The sequence below is a fragment of the Lissotriton vulgaris genome, chromosome 9, assembly GCF_964263255.1.
Source record: "Lissotriton vulgaris chromosome 9, aLisVul1.2, whole genome shotgun sequence".
Taxonomy (NCBI): Eukaryota; Metazoa; Chordata; class Amphibia; order Caudata; family Salamandridae; genus Lissotriton; species Lissotriton vulgaris.
The window spans coordinates 713442180-713462223 of NC_141697.1; the positions used below are offsets into that span (position 1 = coordinate 713442180).

General features: G+C 47.8%; 1 protein-coding gene across 1 annotated transcript in view; it reads right to left on the reverse strand.

The window, feature by feature from the left end:
• Positions 1–261: 261 nt before the first annotated feature.
• The window catches only part of CCDC61 (coiled-coil domain containing 61), a 786500-nt gene continuing 766717 nt past the window's right edge, over positions 262–20044 (reverse strand). Inside the window, exon 14 of the mRNA XM_086938445.1 lies at positions 262–1265. Coding sequence (XP_086794571.1) covers positions 1171–1265 — 95 coding nt within the window. The 3' untranslated portion in view covers positions 262–1170. The remainder of the gene's footprint in view (positions 1266–20044) is intronic.

The following is a 20044-nucleotide window of genomic DNA, read 5'->3' on the forward strand; positions in this document are numbered from 1 at the left end:
TCGTTTTTTGTTTGTTTCTAGGCAACCACGCTACTTCCCTGTATAGACTGGCTGAGACTAACAGCGAGTTTAGTTAAATGTTTTTTCAACACAACGTGCTTGACTTTGTTATTCATTTTAAATGTGCAACCTTAGTTTGTTTCTTATTTTTCAAATCATAGACGCTTAGGCTGTACGAATCCTTCGTAAAAACACGTTAACGCCGTGGTCTGCTCAAATCGATCACATATAGCAGTGGAACAGATGAACACACGAGCTCCGTTGATGTACTGAAAAATCTTTCAACAATAAATGTATTTATTCTGCATAATCCGTTTATCCAGAGCACCGAGTCACACGCACAAAATACAAACATTAATAAATACATGAAAGAAATACCAGTCCGTTGAAGATGGCTGAGGAACTGAGCTAAAACCGTGGTCACAAACAAGCAACTTCAATTGTCATGTTGTGTTCCCGGCATCACAATCAAAGCACAATTGGGGGATTTAAAAAGTGATCAGTTTTGTGATAAAAAAGGGAACTTTAGAAAAAGCGGTGGCATTACTCTGACTAGACCATCAAGGCACTCACTGGCGGGGTAATGATTCTGAGGAGTAGAAGGAAAGGTTTAAGCAACTGCTCTACAGGGCTCATTCCGGAGGCTTCACAGCATGACAGCTGCTCCAAGAGCTAAGACAAAAGGTTACATGTCTTAGGACATTCTAGGGTTCGAAATGAAAATCTCACACAATAATAAAGATTTGCTTTAGGAACTTGATGCCAACATCATTCCTCCCAAAAAAACGAAAGAAATATTCTCAATTCCAAGTCTGTGTATTAGTTAAACTACTTCCACCGTTCTTCAGCACCGCATCGAGGCCATCTCTGCTGGAAAATGGGAAGGTTTAGTAATCATTTGGGAATGTGTAAGTGCTGGCACATCACACAGTAGTTTTAGATGAAAAGATTAAAAGAGTCTTAGAAGAAAGGCATAGAAACCACTGGAAGACCTGCTCTAAAAGAAAAGAAAGTAACTTGATTTGTCATCAGTGGGCTGCCAATTTTCAAAGCCCACGAAGATGCGTCAGTATGTCATTTCTGTGCTGTTCACATGCCTGGTTCACCCGCTTGAGGCCCAAGGACGGGTACCACATGCAGACTGTTAGCCAGAGGTCCTTCTGGTCAAGCCTATGTCCTGGTGTCCAAGTTTTTCATGTACTCCTGAAGAGCTTGCAAGCGTGCATCAATCTCCGAAAGATCAGTTGAGGGGTCAAACACATTCTCTGCAAAACAAGCAATGAAAGTAAAGTTAGCTTTCACAGGCAACAGCAAGGGTCTTGCAAAAGGGTTCAACATCAAAGACTGCTTCCCTACAGTAGCATTAGGATGATATTGCCTAGCAACAGATGCATGCAGTCAACGGTTTATTAACCCTCTTCAAAGATCAATGGAGTGGTCCCAGAACAATCCTTCTGAATGGGACTTTAGCTAACGCTGACTTGCCTGCAGAGAATGCAGCAACATGAATCACCAGTTATTTTGATTTACAAAGGGAAAGCTGTGTCTTCAAATATAGAGTAACCAAAGGAAAAACAAACAATAATTTGATGGGCTAGTGTTAACCAAAATACTATAGGATTTAAGCTAGAATACCAAATATGGCTTTTGAGCATCCACAAAATCCGTATGCAAACATGCGCTTGCTTCTAACCCTCTTGGATTTTTCTTTTTTTTGGGTCAAGTAAATTGGATCTGCAGCCCTGTGTTCTTGGCGCTCAGTGGTGAATCTCTGCATTATATTTTCTTCTTTGCTAAAGTTGAACTTCTCTTTTTACTTAGTTGTCAAATTATACACAGTCCTTAGTATCCAACTTTGCTTTGCTTAAATTAAGTAGCGGGCAAAACTGCAAAGTAAAACAGTTATGGACAAGGGCTGCCTCTGACAAAATGAGTAGAGGCAGGTACAAAAAGAATCATGCTAATGCAGGTACTCAGTCCTCATCCCAATGGATTCAAACTTGTTGGGGACATTTGCATGCGTACGTTCTGCTTGTTAACTTGCACTAGGGACAAATTATACCTGCTTCCTACGTGTTTTTTCATTCTACTTGTAATGATAGTTCTGCATTGTGCTTTTCATATACATACTGCTACAAGACAATACAATAAACACTAGAGACTTGAGTAAGCATGCCTGGGTGTGAGACCCCAAAACACTTTACAATATTTAAACAGTACATCTGACTGGCAGCAATGTGGTATTTGTAAATGCAGATACAACTCTGGCAAAATTCTCTGAATTTCATCCTGCCTCCTTTTAATAAACATGCCCGGTTAAACAATTCCTAAAATACTATGGCAGCATAACTAACCCTGGGCTCTAAAAGACAGCATTATTGTAGGCACTGCTGCCAGCTAGGCAGAAGTTATGGAAAGCTGAAATTACACACACCGGGAAGGAGTCAGCCACATAATACAACATGCCTCTGGCAGTTGCTTTGGGGCCTGGGATTTTTTTTCACAGCTATAGGACTAAGGTAAAAGTCCATGCTGTCGCCCCCCCCCCCCCCCGTCCCCCCGTCCCCCACCCTCGCGACATACTCCACATAGGTAGCCACCTGCGATCTACCCCACCTCGTGATGCAGCTATTGATCCGTTCCTTTCCCACCTAGGCCTCTCTCCTCCGCCCTGCATCATTCTGCACCACGCCCCCATGCTGGAAAGTCGACCCCTTCTAAGCATGAAGGTCCAAAGATAGTAAAATGTATCTAAAACACAGCAGGAAGGTTTAATCAAGTTTAACCTTTAGAACACTTTAACCAACAATAATAACTGCTTTGGATTACGAATCCAAGCAATAGTTTCTAGTGAAGATAGTAAGAACGGATCTCCAAGTAGCGGTCTAGCAGATTGATCAAAACAGCGGCAGCCTCTTTTAGACTGGAGTGCTGCCCGTTGTTTTTTCTTGAAAAACTGTGTTTAGTAACTGATAATATACTATAATACTGGAAACAACCCATCTGCAAATTGATTGTTTAGAAGTAGGTGGGCGTATTCTATTTCTGCCGTAACTTACAAAGATTAAAGCTGACTGATGTACATCTTTTGTTCCATTCAAATAAAATTAAATAATTGTCTTAACATTTAAAGCATGGAGCTACCTTTCAGCTGGTGAAGTCGTTTTCCTAAAGAATACTGCCCACAAAATGATTTGGTTAACATGAAAGGCAGAAACTATTAAATGAAGGAATGACAGGAGTAGTGGGGGGGGGGGGGGGGGGGAGAGTTCTCATTACCACTGTATCTGAATAGGAGACTATGTAATGGGCTAAGAAGCTTACTGACTCTACATTCTTTGACATTGCATGTGCCTGTAGTCTTTCAGGACAAATGCTCAAATGAAACCTCAGGTATTGTTTCAAACGGAGGAGTCCTATCATCTAGCAATTCAGGCGTTTGCCTGGGATTAAGTTCATAGCAAGTAATCCATAAATGACCGGAAGACGGTGGTTCTTTCCTAATACAATTTCAGGGTTCCAGAAATATTTAAAGTATACAATTTCTCCTCATCAGAGGCGCAAGCTGTCTAGACTGAAATACAATAGTTTATTGATATAAGTGTAATTTGTTTCATGTGTAAGTAATTACCATTTCAGGGTACCACCTAGTTTTTTGCAAGGCAATGGAGGGCAATTTAGAAAACAAAGCCTCAGGCTCAGTAATTCTTCTGTAAGTGGGGACTTCTACTCTGAAGGACATTTTCCAGGTGGGGGCACCTCAGAGACGTTACTCCTAGAAAGAGGCCCGAGACAAGGGTGCCCATTATCCCCAGCACTTTTCCTACTCTCCATAGAACCACTGCTGTCCATGATTAGGGCCAACTCTGAAATAAAAGGAATCCAAATTAGGGGGAATACAGTCAAGTTAGCTGCATACGCGGACAACATACTCATCACAACAGAGAACCCGGGCCCCGCGATAGCAGCCCTTATGTCCACCATTGAGGAATACGCACAGGTTTCGGACTACAAACTCAATAGGGACAAATCGGAATGCAAACCTCTAAATGTGCACACAACTAGGGCAGTATTAGGAACCTCAGGGTTGGCTTGGCAAAAAGGAGCCTTGAAATACCTTGGGCTACACTTCGAGAGAGATCTCAAATCAACACTTGACCACAACGAAAAGAAACAAACTGAAAGAGAAACTTGGAACGTGGTCACCAAACTTTGTCAGCTGGTGGGGCAGAGTGGAAACAATAAAAATGATGATAGCACCTGTGAGAAGTTGGCCTGGTATATGATGTTCACTATTCTAGTGAGCACCTTGCACCGGTCCAAACAACCCTTATGGTGATGGTTGTAAAGTCAACCTTATAGACCAGCTATCCTAGAGGTAGCGAGGACAGAACAGTCTTAGGCTAAAAGACTCTTGAGGGCGTGTAAAGCCAGCTATTTTACCATTTGTAACCCCTTGAATATTAAATAAATGGACACCACACAGGATATCTATAAAATATATATGTATTTATTTACTAACACACTCCTCTGAACTCTTTATGAGATCAGAGGCAAAAAGCACATAACATGTTACACTTAGAAATACTTTAAATAGCACAATTTACAGTTAGGCCCTAGGGGCACGTAAAACCATATACTAAGTAGGTGGTATAAGAACCACGACTTGGGAAAGGAAGAGGCCTAGGGCATCGCTGGGGCTACACTATCTGACCCTTAGGTTAGGAGTAGGAGGCCCACAGGCGGCGCGTGCAGTGTCAGTACACTCATGCAAGAGTCAATAGAAAGTCAATGGAAACATAGAAGGTAAGTAATTGAAGATTTAGGACACTTCCAGTCTAGCTAGAAGGATACAACTAAAAACCTAGACACTTGGATAGTCAATACCCTTGGGAGCACCAAAGTACTCGCATTACCTCACCCACAGGAAGCGGGTGCATAGGTGTGAAGATGTGGCGGGTTTCGCCGTTGTGAGTCTATGGAGCCTGTGAAGAAAGATGCTGCAGGCTACCAGGAGGAAGATGTCCGGGTGGATCCAAGGGTGGATCGGGATTGAAGAAGACCTTAAAGCAGAGGGGACAGAGTCTAGGTCACTAGCCAGTGACCGGGTGGAACCAGGAAGGAATCAGACATCGTCGAGGAGCAATCAGGTGCTGGGGTGAAGTTTGTCGTGGCAGCCACGCGGACCAGGAGGCGTCGAGGACGACCATGCGCTGGAGAGGAGCTGACCCACGAAGGTTCTCGCAGATGGAGGGGTCGGCTTCAAGATCGGAGCCAACAAGCATAAGCAAAGGCAACCCACGCAGGATACACAAAAGGCTTCTGGTGCAGACCAGGAGGGTCTGAGGTACTTCACCTTTTCAGGGAAGCAAGGGCCAGTCTGGAGCAACCAGACCAGCGATGGAGTTTCAAAAAGGATTGTCGCCAGGGGCTACTAGCCAATGGGTCAGCAACCGGACAACGCGTCGTGGAGAACACAAGCAGAAGGGCCCCACGCAGATCTCGTGGAGGGGTGGTCTTCAGTGCAGGTGGAGCTCGGTGTCGGGGTGTCTCAGTCCCCAGTGCACAGCTTCGAGGAGGCCTAAGGAGCTGCGCTGTTAGCAAGTTGCAGACTTTCCAAGTTACCAGCTTCCACGTGTCCCGACGCCTTCCACAGGGTTTAGCTGTGCTGGAGTCGTGCAGTGGGGTCAGAGGGATCCGGGAGTCGAGGTCTTGTCAGGCTCTGTGCTTGGGTTCCGGCGGGAACGGGGACAAAGCAAGCCGTCGAGTTGCTGGATGGTGCCCGGTTGCCCAGGGTGGTCACTTCTTGGCCACAAGGGGGATTTCTTCAGTCTTCAGTCCAAGTGAATGTCGAAGGGTCCAGAGTTTCGTCTTCAGTCGATTCCAGGATTAATCTAAAGTCTCCTGGGTCAGCTCCTACCTTTATACAACTAAAGGGGGGTGGTTTGGTCACTAGGTCCCTCCTATGGGTGGGACCAGGAAGGGGGGTGGTTACACCCCCTTTCCTTTGTGCAGTTTCGTGCATGGAGCACCTGGAGTGTGGAGGAGTGTGGCTCACTGATTAGAGCGGCAGACCCTGATGCAGAGGTCTGGCCCGGGACCAGGGTTCAATTCCCGACGCGGCGGGGTCCTGAGCCCAAAATGTCCACGGACTCGATAATTCTCCCCTCGTGCCTATTCTAATCATGGGGTCCCATGCTGCAACTCTGGGCAATAGCTTGCTTAATCTCCACTACGGCGGCCCACCCGCTGCAGGATGCCTGGCTTTCACCTTGGGGATGCCCAGTAGGGGTTATCTCACAGGGAAAAAGTCAGGACGGGTTCCCAAGGCAAGCGCCTTGGTGCCTTCGGGTGATACGTGCGCTATATAAGTCACAATACATACATACAGGCAGTGTCTGATTCTATTCAGCCCTCCCTGTCCCAATACACATCCTCCGTCTGGGGTGGTGCTCGCACCTCCCCAACCAGGAAACCTATTGTCCAAACCTCCGTGACTGGAAGGACTCCCAGCAGCAGGAGGTCAGACTTGTGTTTGTGGCAGCAGCATCCATTTTGTGATGCTGGGGCTCTGGTTAACTTTAACCGAGATAGCCAGAACTAACATGTCTTCTCCCTCTAGAAGGGTGGAATGCTAATCCCGTCGCCAGAATTGGCGAGGGTGTAGTATTCCAAAGTGTATGACAACTTACACGACATGTTTTGATAAACCCAAACCAAAGTTAGCATTAACAGCAAGGATTATAATGCACTTAAGAGTATATGGTATGGCAATATCATAGAACAGCTATAGGGACATGGTTCTGAAAGCTGCAGACAGGCTCAGCTCATGCTACAGCACCATCTCACACATAAACAAGCACTCTGCCTTCAGGATTGTTAAGGCCTGCCATAGGAGTGACTTATAGGTTACTATGTGTCTATATGTAGGTAGATATAGGAATACTACTACACCTAAGCAAGGGGTGGTTACACGACCTTGCCCCAGCTGAGTGATCAGCCAGTTGTGTCTATTTGAGTGGCCAGCCAGGGGTGGCATAATACATGCTGCAGCCCCTGGTAGGCCTTAGTTACACCTATGCCCAGAGTACCTATGGTACACTTCTACAGGGGCTGACAAGGTGAACCAATTCCCAATTGGGTATGTACCTACAGTACATGGAGTCCATTTTACAGAGAGAGCAGATAGCCTGGGGTCCTGAATAGCAGGATCCCAGGCCAACTAAGTCGAAAACCAGCTAAACACTAGGCAAAAAGTTGGGGGCAACCATAGTCAGGTATCCACCTTCCTACAGCAGCCAGGATTAACTACCTTCTCAGCATGCTCCCGCTCATAACTACAGAAGATTTCCACAAAAAACTAGATATCCTGATAAACAAATTCCTCTGGAAAGACAAAAAACCCAGAATAAGTCTACAGAAACTAAAACTAAGCAAAAACTTAGGAGGTCTCAACCTCACCAACTTCCAAACATTCCAGACGGCATGCCTAGCCAAACAAAGGAAACACTGGCTTTCGCCAGGACAGGACTACACAGCGGCATGGTGTAACCAGGTGACCGGGTCGAGGACCGATAGTCAGGACGGCTGTAATGAGAGTAACTGGTGGACTGTAAACACTGAAGAAATCGTTGCTCCTTCTCCACAGGACGAACCTTTCACGTGGGGAACATCGTCAACGGAAATGCAACACGGCTCCTTTAACTGGAATACGGAGCAGGACGCCGGGACTGCCCCTGATGACGTAGCCTTCCTTTCATTGGTTAAAGGACCGGAATCGTGGAGGTCGGCGTGTGACGTCACCACCGGAGGCGAGGACCGGGGAGAGGAGGTCGTGGAAGATCGCCGCCAGGACGTGGAAACACCAACACGAGGACGAGAAGCAGACGAGCAGGGTGAAGCCCGGGACGTGGAAACCCCAACGCGAGGACGAGAAGCAGACGAGCAAGGTGAAGCCCTGTCTGAAGAAGACGTGCCAGGAGGCCAACGATTCCGCGCAGCGCCGTGCCACGCTCCCGAGGGAGGAGTGTGGCTCCGACAGGTACGGGACCGTATCTCAAACTGGGTGGGCAGACGGGGAACTTCAACCACCTCAAAAGACCTGACCCCTCCCTAGTATCCCTACACTACCCCGCCCTGTAAATCCCGACCCTCACAACCCTCACCAGAGCTTTCCGTAAGAGAATGTGAAACACTTAACGGTGATCCCTCACCCCTTGGTACCTGGGAACAAAAGTATATCAGGACGTGGCAGTAATTGGTCCTTTTCTTTATTTTGTTTTCGGCACAACCCCTGCGAGAGTTCCTTTGGAAGAGACGCCGGCCTGACATCCCGACCACGAAAGGACCTATACATCCTTGTTGTCATCACGGATCCTGCAGGGTTTGCCAAAGAGAGACTTACGTTTAGGAAAAAGAAACTGTATGTTAAAATAAAACCCTCTTTACCACGGCAACGTGTCCTGTCCATGCCTGACCCCCCTTTACAAGTGGTGTCAGAAGTGGGATCTCCTGACCCCCACCAGCAATCACTGATGGAGCAAGTCATCCAGCACCTTATTGAAGGACAGGACAAGCTGGAATGGGCGGTAAAAAATCAGATAACGGTAGCGGATGCTGATCGTGAACTGTTTAAGAATGCCCTAAGCGCCCAGATAGAGGGACTGCAGAAACTGGCCCAAACCCCAGTCACCGGTTCAGACCGTAGACTCGGAAGTCCCCATCCATCCGGGGTAGCACTACAAAAATACGTGCCAGGGGAAGATCCGGATGCCTTCCTCTCGAATTTTGAGAGAGCCGCTCTAGCATGCGGATGGCCCCCAGAGAAATGGCCCTTTTTCCTAGCCCCGTTGTTATGTGGTGAGGCTCAAGCCGCTTACCAAGTCGCTAATCATGACGGTAATACCCCCTACGCCACCATCAAAGGAGTCATCCTGGACCATCTAGGTCTAGACCCCGAGGCCTACCGCGTACGGTTCAGAAAGGAAAGAGGGGTAGCTGGGGAAAACCCCAAAACGCTGTATCTAAGACTGAAAATGGCAGCGGAGAAATGGCTTAAACCTGGCCAAAGAAGCAAAGAAGATGTTATGGACAGCATAGTACTAGAACAATTTATGGAGGCCTTGCCGTACGGAACGCAAAGGTGGCTTCGCCAGCATTCTGGTTTAACAGTAGCCCAGGCCATTGAAATGGCCACTAATTATTCTCGAGCACAACCCAGAACTTTTCCTTGGGACTCTGAAAAACCCAGTAAACCTCCAGTCACCATGAAAACTGACAAAAAGAAACCAGAGCTACCCCCTCCCGTCAGGCAAAAACCGTGGAGAGTGGATAATGTACCGTTGAAAGGACCCCAGTGCTTTGACTGCGGGGAGTGGGGACACATCGCCCGGATGTGTCCCAAAAGGAAACCAGCCGAAGAACCAATGGAGGTTGGCTATATTCCACGAGCCGTTATGTACTCAGCAGAAATGGGTCCATCCTTTTATGTACGTATCCGGATCAACGATAAGACGATACGAGGGTTGTTAGACTCAGGGTGTAGACAATCTGTAGTGCAGGAGAAACTGGTTAGACCTACACAGATCATTCCTAACGAACAAGTACACATAAGGTGCGTCCATGGCGATGTGCGACCGTATCCGGTAGCACAATTGGTCATAGAACCTCAGGATAGAGCCCCAGTACAAATTAGGGTTGGGGTCATATCATCTTTGCCGGAAGATATCATTTTGGGTATTGATAACCCCGACTTTATGTCACTTTTCAAAGACAAACTGTCATCTCAGAATAAAACAGCCAGTGCCTACCTAGTAAAGGAGCCATGGGTATTGGATAGGAATTTCAGGTTTGCACAAGCCAACGACGCAACACTGATGAATGCGTGGGAGGCTGCTCATGTGGCACAAACTCTCACCCATGCTACATTCCCCAGATTTGTAATACAGAATGACTTGCTGTATCGAGAAGGAAAGGCAGGGGAAGGCCTTCAGTTAGTGGTACCGTGTGACTTCAGGGAACAGATCCTGTATTATGCCCATGCACATCTTACAGCCGGTCATTCCGGGGCCGAAAAAACCACCCAAAATATTGTGCGCCATTTCTTTTGGCCCGGCCTGTATAAAGAGGCGGAGATATACTGTAAGAAATGTGCCATATGTCAAAAGAAAAACCTGACGCGGCCCCAAGCTGTCCCTATGCAACCGATGCCTCTCATAGGTAAACCATTTGAAAGGGTGGGGATGGACCTTATAGGCCCCTTACCCCGGTCTTCCAGCGGAAACACTTATGCATTAGTCATAGTAGACTATCACACGAGGTTCCCTGAGGCTTTTGCATTGAAAACGCCCACTACCAAGAACATAGCAGACAGAATGGTAGAGTTATTCGCAAGAGTAGGATTCCCTAAAGAGATCCTTACGGATCAAGGTACTCCTTTTGTATCAAAATTGATGAAGGAAGTGTGCAAACTGTTAGATATGCATCAAATAAAAACCTCGGCATATCATCCTCAGACGGATGGCCTCGTTGAGAGGTATAATCGGTCATTGAAAACAACCTTGAAAAAGATGTTATCTGTAGAGTGTAAAGAATGGGACAGGCTTCTTCCCCTAGCACTATATGTGTTACGGGCTCAAGTCCAAAGTAGCTTGGGATGTTCCTCCTTTGAATTATTATATGGAAGGCAACCTAGGTCCCTTCTAGAAATAACCAAGGAAGCATGGGAACAGGAAGGCATAGAAGAACAAAGATCCCTCTTGGAATACACTCAACAACTCCAATCCAAGTTGGGAAAGCTCAGAGACTTAGCGTATTCCCATGCCGAAACTCAACAACGGAAACAGAAATTCTACTACGATAAGGGAAAAAAATGGCGTACTCTAGAAAAGGGCGATTTGGTCTTGGTGTTGCTTCCTTCTTCTACACAGAAGTTTAAAAGCGAGTGGCTAGGCCCCTACCCTGTGATAGATACCATAGGCCGAACTACCTATAGAGTCCAGTTGTCCCCCTCCAGAAGCCAAACCTTCCACATAAACCTTCTGAAAAAGTGGATAGGACCCCCTCCAAGAGCAGCTCATTTTGGTTTACCAGTCTGTAAGTCCCAAAGTACCTTAGACCAGTTACCAGTCAACCCGGAGTTAACAGAACAGGAAAAGGAAAGCCTGTTACAGACTCTCAGTCCCTTTTCTTCCATATTCTCAGACCTCCCGGGGCTGACTCATCTGACAGAGCACAAAATACTGACAGAGGAAGGGAAGATTATCAAGCAACGGCCATACAGGATTCCGGCTGCTAGGAGAGGGGATGTCAAAAGGGAGGTGGAAGAAATGCTCAAGTTGGGAGTCATCAGACCATCTCACAGCAACTGGTCATCTCCCATTGTGATGATCCCAAAACCAGACGGCTCCACTCGTTTCTGTATGGATTTCAGGGCTTTGAATGCCATATCGGCCTTCGACGCCTACCCCATACCACGAGTGGACGAGTTAGTTGAACGGATTGGAGAGGCAAGATATATAACAACCCTCGACCTTACAAAAGGTTATTGGCAGGTGCCCCTGAGAGAGGAGGACAGAAAAAAAACGGCATTTGCCACAGAGGAGGGACTCTACGAGTTCAATGTGTTGCCCTTTGGCTTACATGGGGCACCAGCCACCTTTCAAAGGTTAATGAATCATGTCCTATCAAACCTGAAACAGTTTTGCTCCGTCTACCTAGACGACATAGTGATATTCAGTAAGACCTGGGAGGAACATTTGAGACATGTGCAGGAAGTACTTCAGGCCCTGAATAAAGCAGGTTTGCATGTTAACGCAAAAAAATCGCGAGCCGCGTTTCCCAGGGTCAAGTATTTAGGTTTCCTGCTAGGAGAGGGAGTCATCGCCCCTCAGGAAGAGAAGGTTAAGGCTATCATGCAGACCCCTTTCCCTTCCAGCAAAAGAGAATTAAGGGGATTCCTAGGTCTAATTGGATACTACAGACGCTTTATAGAGAATTTTGCGGCCACTGCCAGCCCCTTGACGGATCTCCTCAGCCAGGCAGCCAAACCCTCTCAGTTGCGTCAACCCTCTAGGGAGGCCAGGGTAGCTTTCGAGGCACTAAAAAGAGCTATCACTACGAACCCGGTGTTGATTCCACCGGACTACAGCAAAACCTTTTCGCTAGCCACTGATGCCTCGGAGGTAGGAATTGGGGCTGTGTTGTCACAGGAGGGGGAGGATGGTAACGAACACCCTGTACTGTTCCTGAGTCGCAAGTTGCATCCCAGGGAACGGAAATACCCTACGATTGAACGGGAGTGCTTAGCCATTAGATGGGCTGTGGATAAACTAAGATATTACCTAGAGGGACGTCCATTTGTTCTCTACACGGACCATGCGCCATTACAATGGATGCAAAGGAACATGTCCCTTAATCCCAGGGTTCTCAGATGGTCCTTGTTCCTACAGCCCTTTTCCTTTGTCATTAAACACCGCAAGGGACGGGACAACGCTAATGCGGACTTTTTGTCTAGGTCACCTCTTCTCCCCGATCGGGAGAATCCAGGGGGGGAGGTGTGTAACCAGGTGACCGGGTCGAGGACCGATAGTCAGGACGGCTGTAATGAGAGTAACTGGTGGTCTGTAAACACTGAAGAAATCGTTGCTCCTTCTCCACAGGACGAACCTTTCACGTGGGGAACATCGTCAACGGAAATGCAACACGGCTCCTTTAACTGGAATACGGAGCAGGACGCCGGGACTGCCCCTGATGACGTAGCCTTCCTTTCATTGGTTAAAGGACCGGAATCGTGGAGGTCGGCGTGTGACGTCACCACCGGAGGCGAGGACCGGGGAGAGGAGGTCGTGGAAGATCGCCGCCAGGACGTGGAAACACCAACACGAGGACGAGAAGCAGACGAGCAGGGTGAAGCCCGGGACGTGGAAACCCCAACGCGAGGACGAGAAGCAGACGAGCAAGGTGAAGCCCTGTCTGAAGAAGACGTGCCAGGAGGCCAACGATTCCGCGCAGCGCCGTGCCACGCTCCCGAGGGAGGAGTGTGGCTCCGACAGGTACGGGACCGTATCTCAAACTGGGTGGGCAGACGGGGAACTTCAACCACCTCAAAAGACCTGACCCCTCCCTAGTATCCCTACACTACCCCGCCCTGTAAATCCCGACCCTCACAACCCTCACCAGAGCTTTCCGTAAGAGAATGTGAAACACTTAACGGTGATCCCTCACCCCTTGGTACCTGGGAACAAAAGTATATCAGGACGTGGCAGTAATTGGTCCTTTTCTTTATTTTGTTTTCGGCACAACCCCTGCGAGAGTTCCTTTGGAAGAGACGCCGGCCTGACATCCCGACCACGAAAGGACCTATACATCCTTGTTGTCATCACGGATCCTGCAGGGTTTGCCAAAGAGAGACTTACGTTTAGGAAAAAGAAACTGTATGTTAAAATAAAACCCTCTTTACCACGGCAACGTGTCCTGTCCATGCCTGACCCCCCTTTACACATGGCTAGCGCTAAAAAGAGCAATCCTAAAAGGTCTCGACCCCTTAGCCCTACTCGCAGCCAATAGACACCCCGAAGCCAACAACACCATACTCAAAAACACTAAGAACGCCCTTTTTAAAGTTGACAAAAGAATGGAGAATAGCATAAAAAACACAAGATGGGAATCCATTTGGTTCAACACTAAAATAAAGTACAAAGACAAGATACTGAACATGAACCCCTGGTACGAACAGGGCATCTCCACCCCCAACCAACTAGAAAAACTTAGCACCCCACTCACATTCGACACCCTAAAACACCTGCACAACCTACCAGACATTGAATTCTACAGCTTTCTAAAAATAAGGGCGGCGCTCACCAGGGCAGATCTTAACAAAGAGGTCCCATTAATTCTGCAGTACTCGGCTAAACTAAACAAAGTTGGCCACCATACGTCGCACCTATACAAACTCCTATGCCCAGTATCGACAAAACTAAATGCCAAGACACTAGAATACTGGGAAGGCCAAACAATAGGTGCTTCAGCGAGAGGGAAAAAATTCGCCTGTGGACCTCAGCAAACACAAACAAAGTGACCACAATCCTAGCGCAGACGAAATACTGGTTCCTCCACAAAGCATACTGGACCCCGGCCAGACTGGCGGCCTTTGGGCTCCGCGACAACGATCTATGCTGGAACTACCACAAACAAAAAGGAGACCTAGCTCACCTAATCTTTTACTGCCCCAAAGTAAAGACATTCTGGAACAAAATAAGAGATTTCATAAATAGCATAATGGGGTATTCACTGCAACCAGACTTTCTAGGGGTAGTCGCTGCCTTCATGACTCCTGAAATTTAATCTAAGAACGATAGCGAACTAATAGACCTCCTACTCACAGCAGCAGTCAAAACTATCCTTGCAAACTGGAAAGACACAGGGAAAGCATCCTTCAAAAGCTGGTTCAACTGGATCACCCTCCTAAGAGGGGCAGACAACATAACATCAAAACAGACACCCAACTCTACCACTAAGTGCGAGATGTGGCACACCCTGGACAGCTATCTGGGCTCACACAAACCATCATAGGCAAATCACAGGGCTCGGTGTTCCCACGTACACCCCTTACACACGGCGGACTCCAGTAGTATGGCATCCAACAACAAGCGCCATCCATCCTGTCTCTACTCTGTCTCTCTTTACTCACATTTCTCTTTCCCCTTTCGAGGGCAATATATAACAAGGCCAAGTACAAGTACGCCTAGCCCACAACACTGTCTATCTAACGTTCGCGTGAACAAGCATGACATCGTGACACCAACTGTAACCTCACTGGCGTACACTGACACCAATATTGCCTTCAGCATATCTGTACTGTACTTACAAAATTCTTCTAATAAAATCGTTTGAAATAAAAAAAAAAGACCTATGTAAATTAGAAGTAGAATAAGCAAATATTTGAACAACACCTGAAACAGAACAGCAAGTTACTTGCCTTCGGTAACAATGTATCTGCTAGAGACATACTCTAGCCGCAGATTCATTAACTTAGAATATCCCCAGGCTTCAGACTGGTCCGGAATATTTTGTGCAACAACACCTCTATGTGCCGGGGGGCGGCGCCGTACGGCTCCGCCCTGACGTCGTCCATGGACGTGACTTCAGCGGAGCCGTGTATGCCCCGCACCGGCGCGCCAACATCAGTTTCTGTCAGAAGACTTTTGAGCATCAGAACGTGAAGCCACCACCAAAAACTGTGAATTATGGTAACAGTGTGCAGAAAAAGAAAAAACAAGGTATGGTGAAAAACATCACCATATAAGGACAGTGCCATGCACTGAATATTGTAAACTGAGGGAGGGAAAATAACAGAGCAATCCTCTGGGAGGGACCCGCGCAATTGTTAAGTCCAAAACCTCCCCCGGAGGTAGAAGAAGGTGCAGAGCAGAGGCAGGATTCGAACCCTTGGCCTGTGTGAGCCTGTGCCACTAGAGGCACAAGACTTACCATTAAGCCATAGCTCCTTGTTGAACTGTCACAGCAGCCAACAGAAATGCTGCAACCACAATACATGACAGTGAAGGACAACCAGTCCAGAACCCAGGAGTAAGGACAAACTACCATAAGGCACCACCCAAAAGAGACATCAGATCCGAATAAGGGACCTACCGAACGCAGCATTGTCAGAGACTGCAACCGCTAGAGTGCAGGGGTGGCAAGAGACCTCAAGCGGATGAAGAAGATAGAAGGGAAGGAAGGGGGGTAGAAGGATTTAGACTCACATCGGGCAACCCAGGGTACGGGTTGTAAAGGACACATGGCATATGAGCCTACCATCCAAAAACAAGGATAGGTAGAGCAAAGCCACGAAACAGAATGTAGCTTTGTGAGTCGGAGTGAAGAGAAGACGTCACCCGCAGAGGAATATAGCCACCCAATGGGAGGCGAAGGCAAGAAGCCCAACTTGAAAAGGTTGTCGCGGGACAGGGAGGACGGGCAGGCGTTAAGGAATCTGCGGCTAGACTATGTCTCTACCAGATACATCGTTACTGAAGGTAAGTAACTTGTTAATCTGATAGAGATGTCTAGCCGCAGATTCCTCAACTTAGAATAGATACCAAACCCATACCCCTAGAGGAGGCGGGACTGCAACTGAACCCCACTAAGGTCCAGAGAGAACCTAGCCGTCAAGAACATGACCAAATGAGTGTCGCCAACCAAAGGACGAAACACAGTGGGGACAAAAATGACAGCGTAGCCAACCACCAGACACCTATGCTCTAAAGAGAGTGGGAATCAAGGAGAGGCTAGGGCACCACAGCCCATCCAGAATAACACGAAAAGTCTTATATGTAGAGGTGATGATAGAAGGAAAACACCAAGCCAGAACGCTGGTGCCAGAGTGAAAAAATGCCGAACTTCGAGAGAAGACGAGCACAGGGGCATGAAGGTTCAGCAAGATCCAAAGTGTCGACAAGAAGACAGAGCTAGCCCCAGCAAAACAACTCGAAAAGCGTAAAACACTGTTGAACTTGCTCCTGTAGAATACGAAGGCAGCAGGATACTAACCCCTGCCCAGCAAGGGCTGATATGGAACAAAAACATACCCCGGAAAGAGACTGGTGTGAAAAGGGAGTTCAGCTCCTTGCAAGAAGTAGAACTGAACCTATGGGCCCAAAAGACTGGTAAGTGGTATGGTGGAGAGAACACATACAACCCCCGCATGTACCACAGAGGAAAAGTACTGCTGAGACCCTTGGCAGCCAGACATGTGTGAGAGCATTGAAAGGATGCCCATACACACCCAGAAGGACGCTCATACCCGGCCAGAGGGTGCCTGTGGTACCATAACAGAAGAGCACCAGGAAGCAAGACAGCAGGAACAGCTGAGATGCGCACAAAAGCAAGAAGGCAACGGGCCACAAACGCCATAGAAGAGCTTGGTGATGTAAGAGGACAGGGACAAGACCAAGGCATGAAAGTGGAGAGCAGAGAGCGGAGTTCATGGAGAACCGGCTCCACGAGTACGCCACATTAAGAATGCCAGCAGAACATAGAAATGCCTGTGTGGAAGCAGCTGGGATGTGGAGAAAACTGCTGGGGAATCAGCCAAAAGGCCATAACAATCATAACGGAGAGGCCCACGGCAACTCCTTACCAGCGAGAACAACCCAGAAGGGGCTGGCATCAAAGAATGGACCATGTGACAAAAAGCATGATGCCAGGCCATGCGAGGTAGATACTACACAGCATAGACCTAGACCAGGAGTGGAAGCACTACAGACAACAGAGCGATGCGACCCTGCGGGACGCAGTAAAGGGGTATATGAATCCCAGAGGGATACCCATAATAAAAACTCCACAGGAGCGAACAATGGCAAATGCAGACACCTGCCACCAGCCAATACCCCACATAGGGCAAGGGCCAACCCCTAGCAAGAAGGCTCCTCTTGGCAAAACAGACAGTCCGAGGACTGAAAAAAAAACAATCAGCCATATGGCTATACAGACCATACAGAGACACCAAACTGTCTCTGATAAAACCCGGGCCGTAAAGGAAGACCCACAACGAAGAAGAAAGTCAGTCAGTGACACAGCAGAATTACGGTAGCCAAGACAGAAGCCTGGAAATTGCAGAGTCTGCATGGGACCCAAAAAGGTCTATTCCGAAAATGGCATGTCTTGGAGGCTCTCCTGGATATTATCAGGGAAATCAACTGTCGTGCATCCAGGCATGGCGGCGCAAAGCCACTGACCGTGCATGAGCACGGCCCACAGAGTCTGTGGTATCCAGGGAGGAGCGTATTGAAAAACGTGCCATCTCCTTGCCGTGAAGGACAAGACGGAGAAGCTCCGGATACAGTTCCTCCGGAAGGGAAGTGTGAGAAGTTGGCCTGATATATGATGTTCACTAGTTCTAGTGACCACCTTGTATCAGTCCAAACAACCCTTATGGTGATTGGTTGTAAGTCAACCTTATAGACCAGCTATCCTAGTGGTAGCGTGGACAAAGCAGTCTTAGGCTAAACTCTTTTGGCATGTGAAGCCAGCTGTATTACCATATGTAACCCCCTTGAACACCAAGTGAAAGGACACCACACAGGATATATATTCAAAATATATATGTATTTATTACTACAAATAGTCCCCTGAACTCTTTATGAGCACAGAAGCAAACACGTTAAAACAATACAATTGATAAGTATACAAAAGTGGCACAAATATGGATAGGCCCGGGTGGCCCCTAAAACCATATACTAAAGAAGTGGTATAAGTACCACGAGTCGAAAGGAAGTAAGGCCTATGGCCTTGGGAATCGCTGGAGCTATGCTGGACTAACTCAAGTTAGGAACTAGGAGGCCCACTGGATCTGGTTTGCAGTGCGCAAAGTTAGAAGCAGTTCACATTGAAATCAATGGATGCGTAAAAGTTAAAAAGGTGAAGGTAGGAAGTCTTCCGGTCAGTCTAGGACTTAACCCTTTGGAATCTGGACACTAGGAGTGTTAAACTACTCGGGGGCACCGGAGTGCCAGCGTTACCTCACCCACAGCAAGCGGGTGTAGTGGAGCCAAAGTGTTTCGGGATTCTGCAGGAGCCCAGATGGAGCCTTGGACTGTTGATGCTGCAGGCGACCTGATGTGAAGAGTTCCGATGGATCCAACTGGTGCATCTGAAGTGATGAAGACCTGAAAGCAGAGGGGACAATGTTCACAGTCACTAGCCAGTGACCGGCGTCGAACCAGGAAGGAACCAGGCGTTGTCGGGTGCCAACAGGTGATGTCGTGAAGCTTGTCTCTTCAGCAGCGCGGACTAGGCGGCGATGACGATGACCAGGAGTCACTCACGAGCTGTCCCACGTAGGCTCTAGTTGATGGCGGTGTCCGCTTCTTGATCGGAGCAAACAGGCCTTGGCTAATGCAAGCCACGCAGGAAACGGAGAAGGCTTCTCACTCTAACCAGCAAGGTCAGAGGGGTTGCTGCTTTTGGCAGCAGCAAGGGCCAGTCTGGAGCAACCCGACCAGCGGTGGAAAGTTATCATTTGGTCGCCAAAATGGCCACTAGCCAACGGACTAGTAACCGGAAAGGCGCGTCGAGTGGAACAAAGCAAAAGGGCCCCACGCAGATCTCGTGAGAGCTGGAGGGCTGGTCCTTGGTGCAAATGTAGCTCGGTGGTGGGGCTTCTCAAGACCCCAAGCACAGTGGTGAGGGTGCCCCAGGTGCTGCGCAGTCAGCTTCTCGTGGACTTTTCAAGAGGTCCGGTCCCATGTCTCAGGTCGCCTCCACTCGTCTCAGCTTTGCAGGGACTGCGGATCGGGCTGTTAGATGTCTGGGAGTCTGGTTCTTGTCAGGCTCTGGGCTCCGGCGGGAGGCGGCGGCAAAGCAATCGTTGATCGCTGGATGGTGCCTGTGTTCACAGGGTGATTTCAAAAGGACAGCTGCCCAAAGCAGTTTAAAAAATATACCATAATGATAATAAGAGAAGCCCTGATGACCTGCTTATATATTTATCAAAGTCCTGCCGGACATGGAATTTATTTTCATAACAATAGTAGAATGGTTAGTGCATAAGCAAAATTACAAAAAATAGAGAGCACAATCCTGTGCTTAACCGCAGAACAGAAAAAGTGAAGAATACGGAATAGTTGTGAGGAAAGGAGATATTGCAGGCAAAAGAGAAATGAGCAACCTGGACACTTTTAAATAAACATTACAAGTGTTTTGCCAGAGTAGTACATACAGCAATTGGTACACATTGGTTGTACTGTATAACTACTATAAAAGGTCGACGTTTCGATCCCGCGCTCAAAGGTACAATGGGATCATCATCAGGACTTTACAAAATTACTATGCCTGGTAAAAACAATGATGCGCCTGTATGAGGAACAAAACAGGAAGAACAAAGAAGAAAGGTTTTCAGATTTTGAAAGGGGGGTTCCATTCATGTTTTACAAGAAAAGAGAGTCAGCAACGCGCAACACATACAGGAAAAACATTTCCTCGGAATCGCAGTGAGGTTGAAGTGGTACAAAAAAGTGGCAGGAAACCCTTTGTCCAAGCCTCC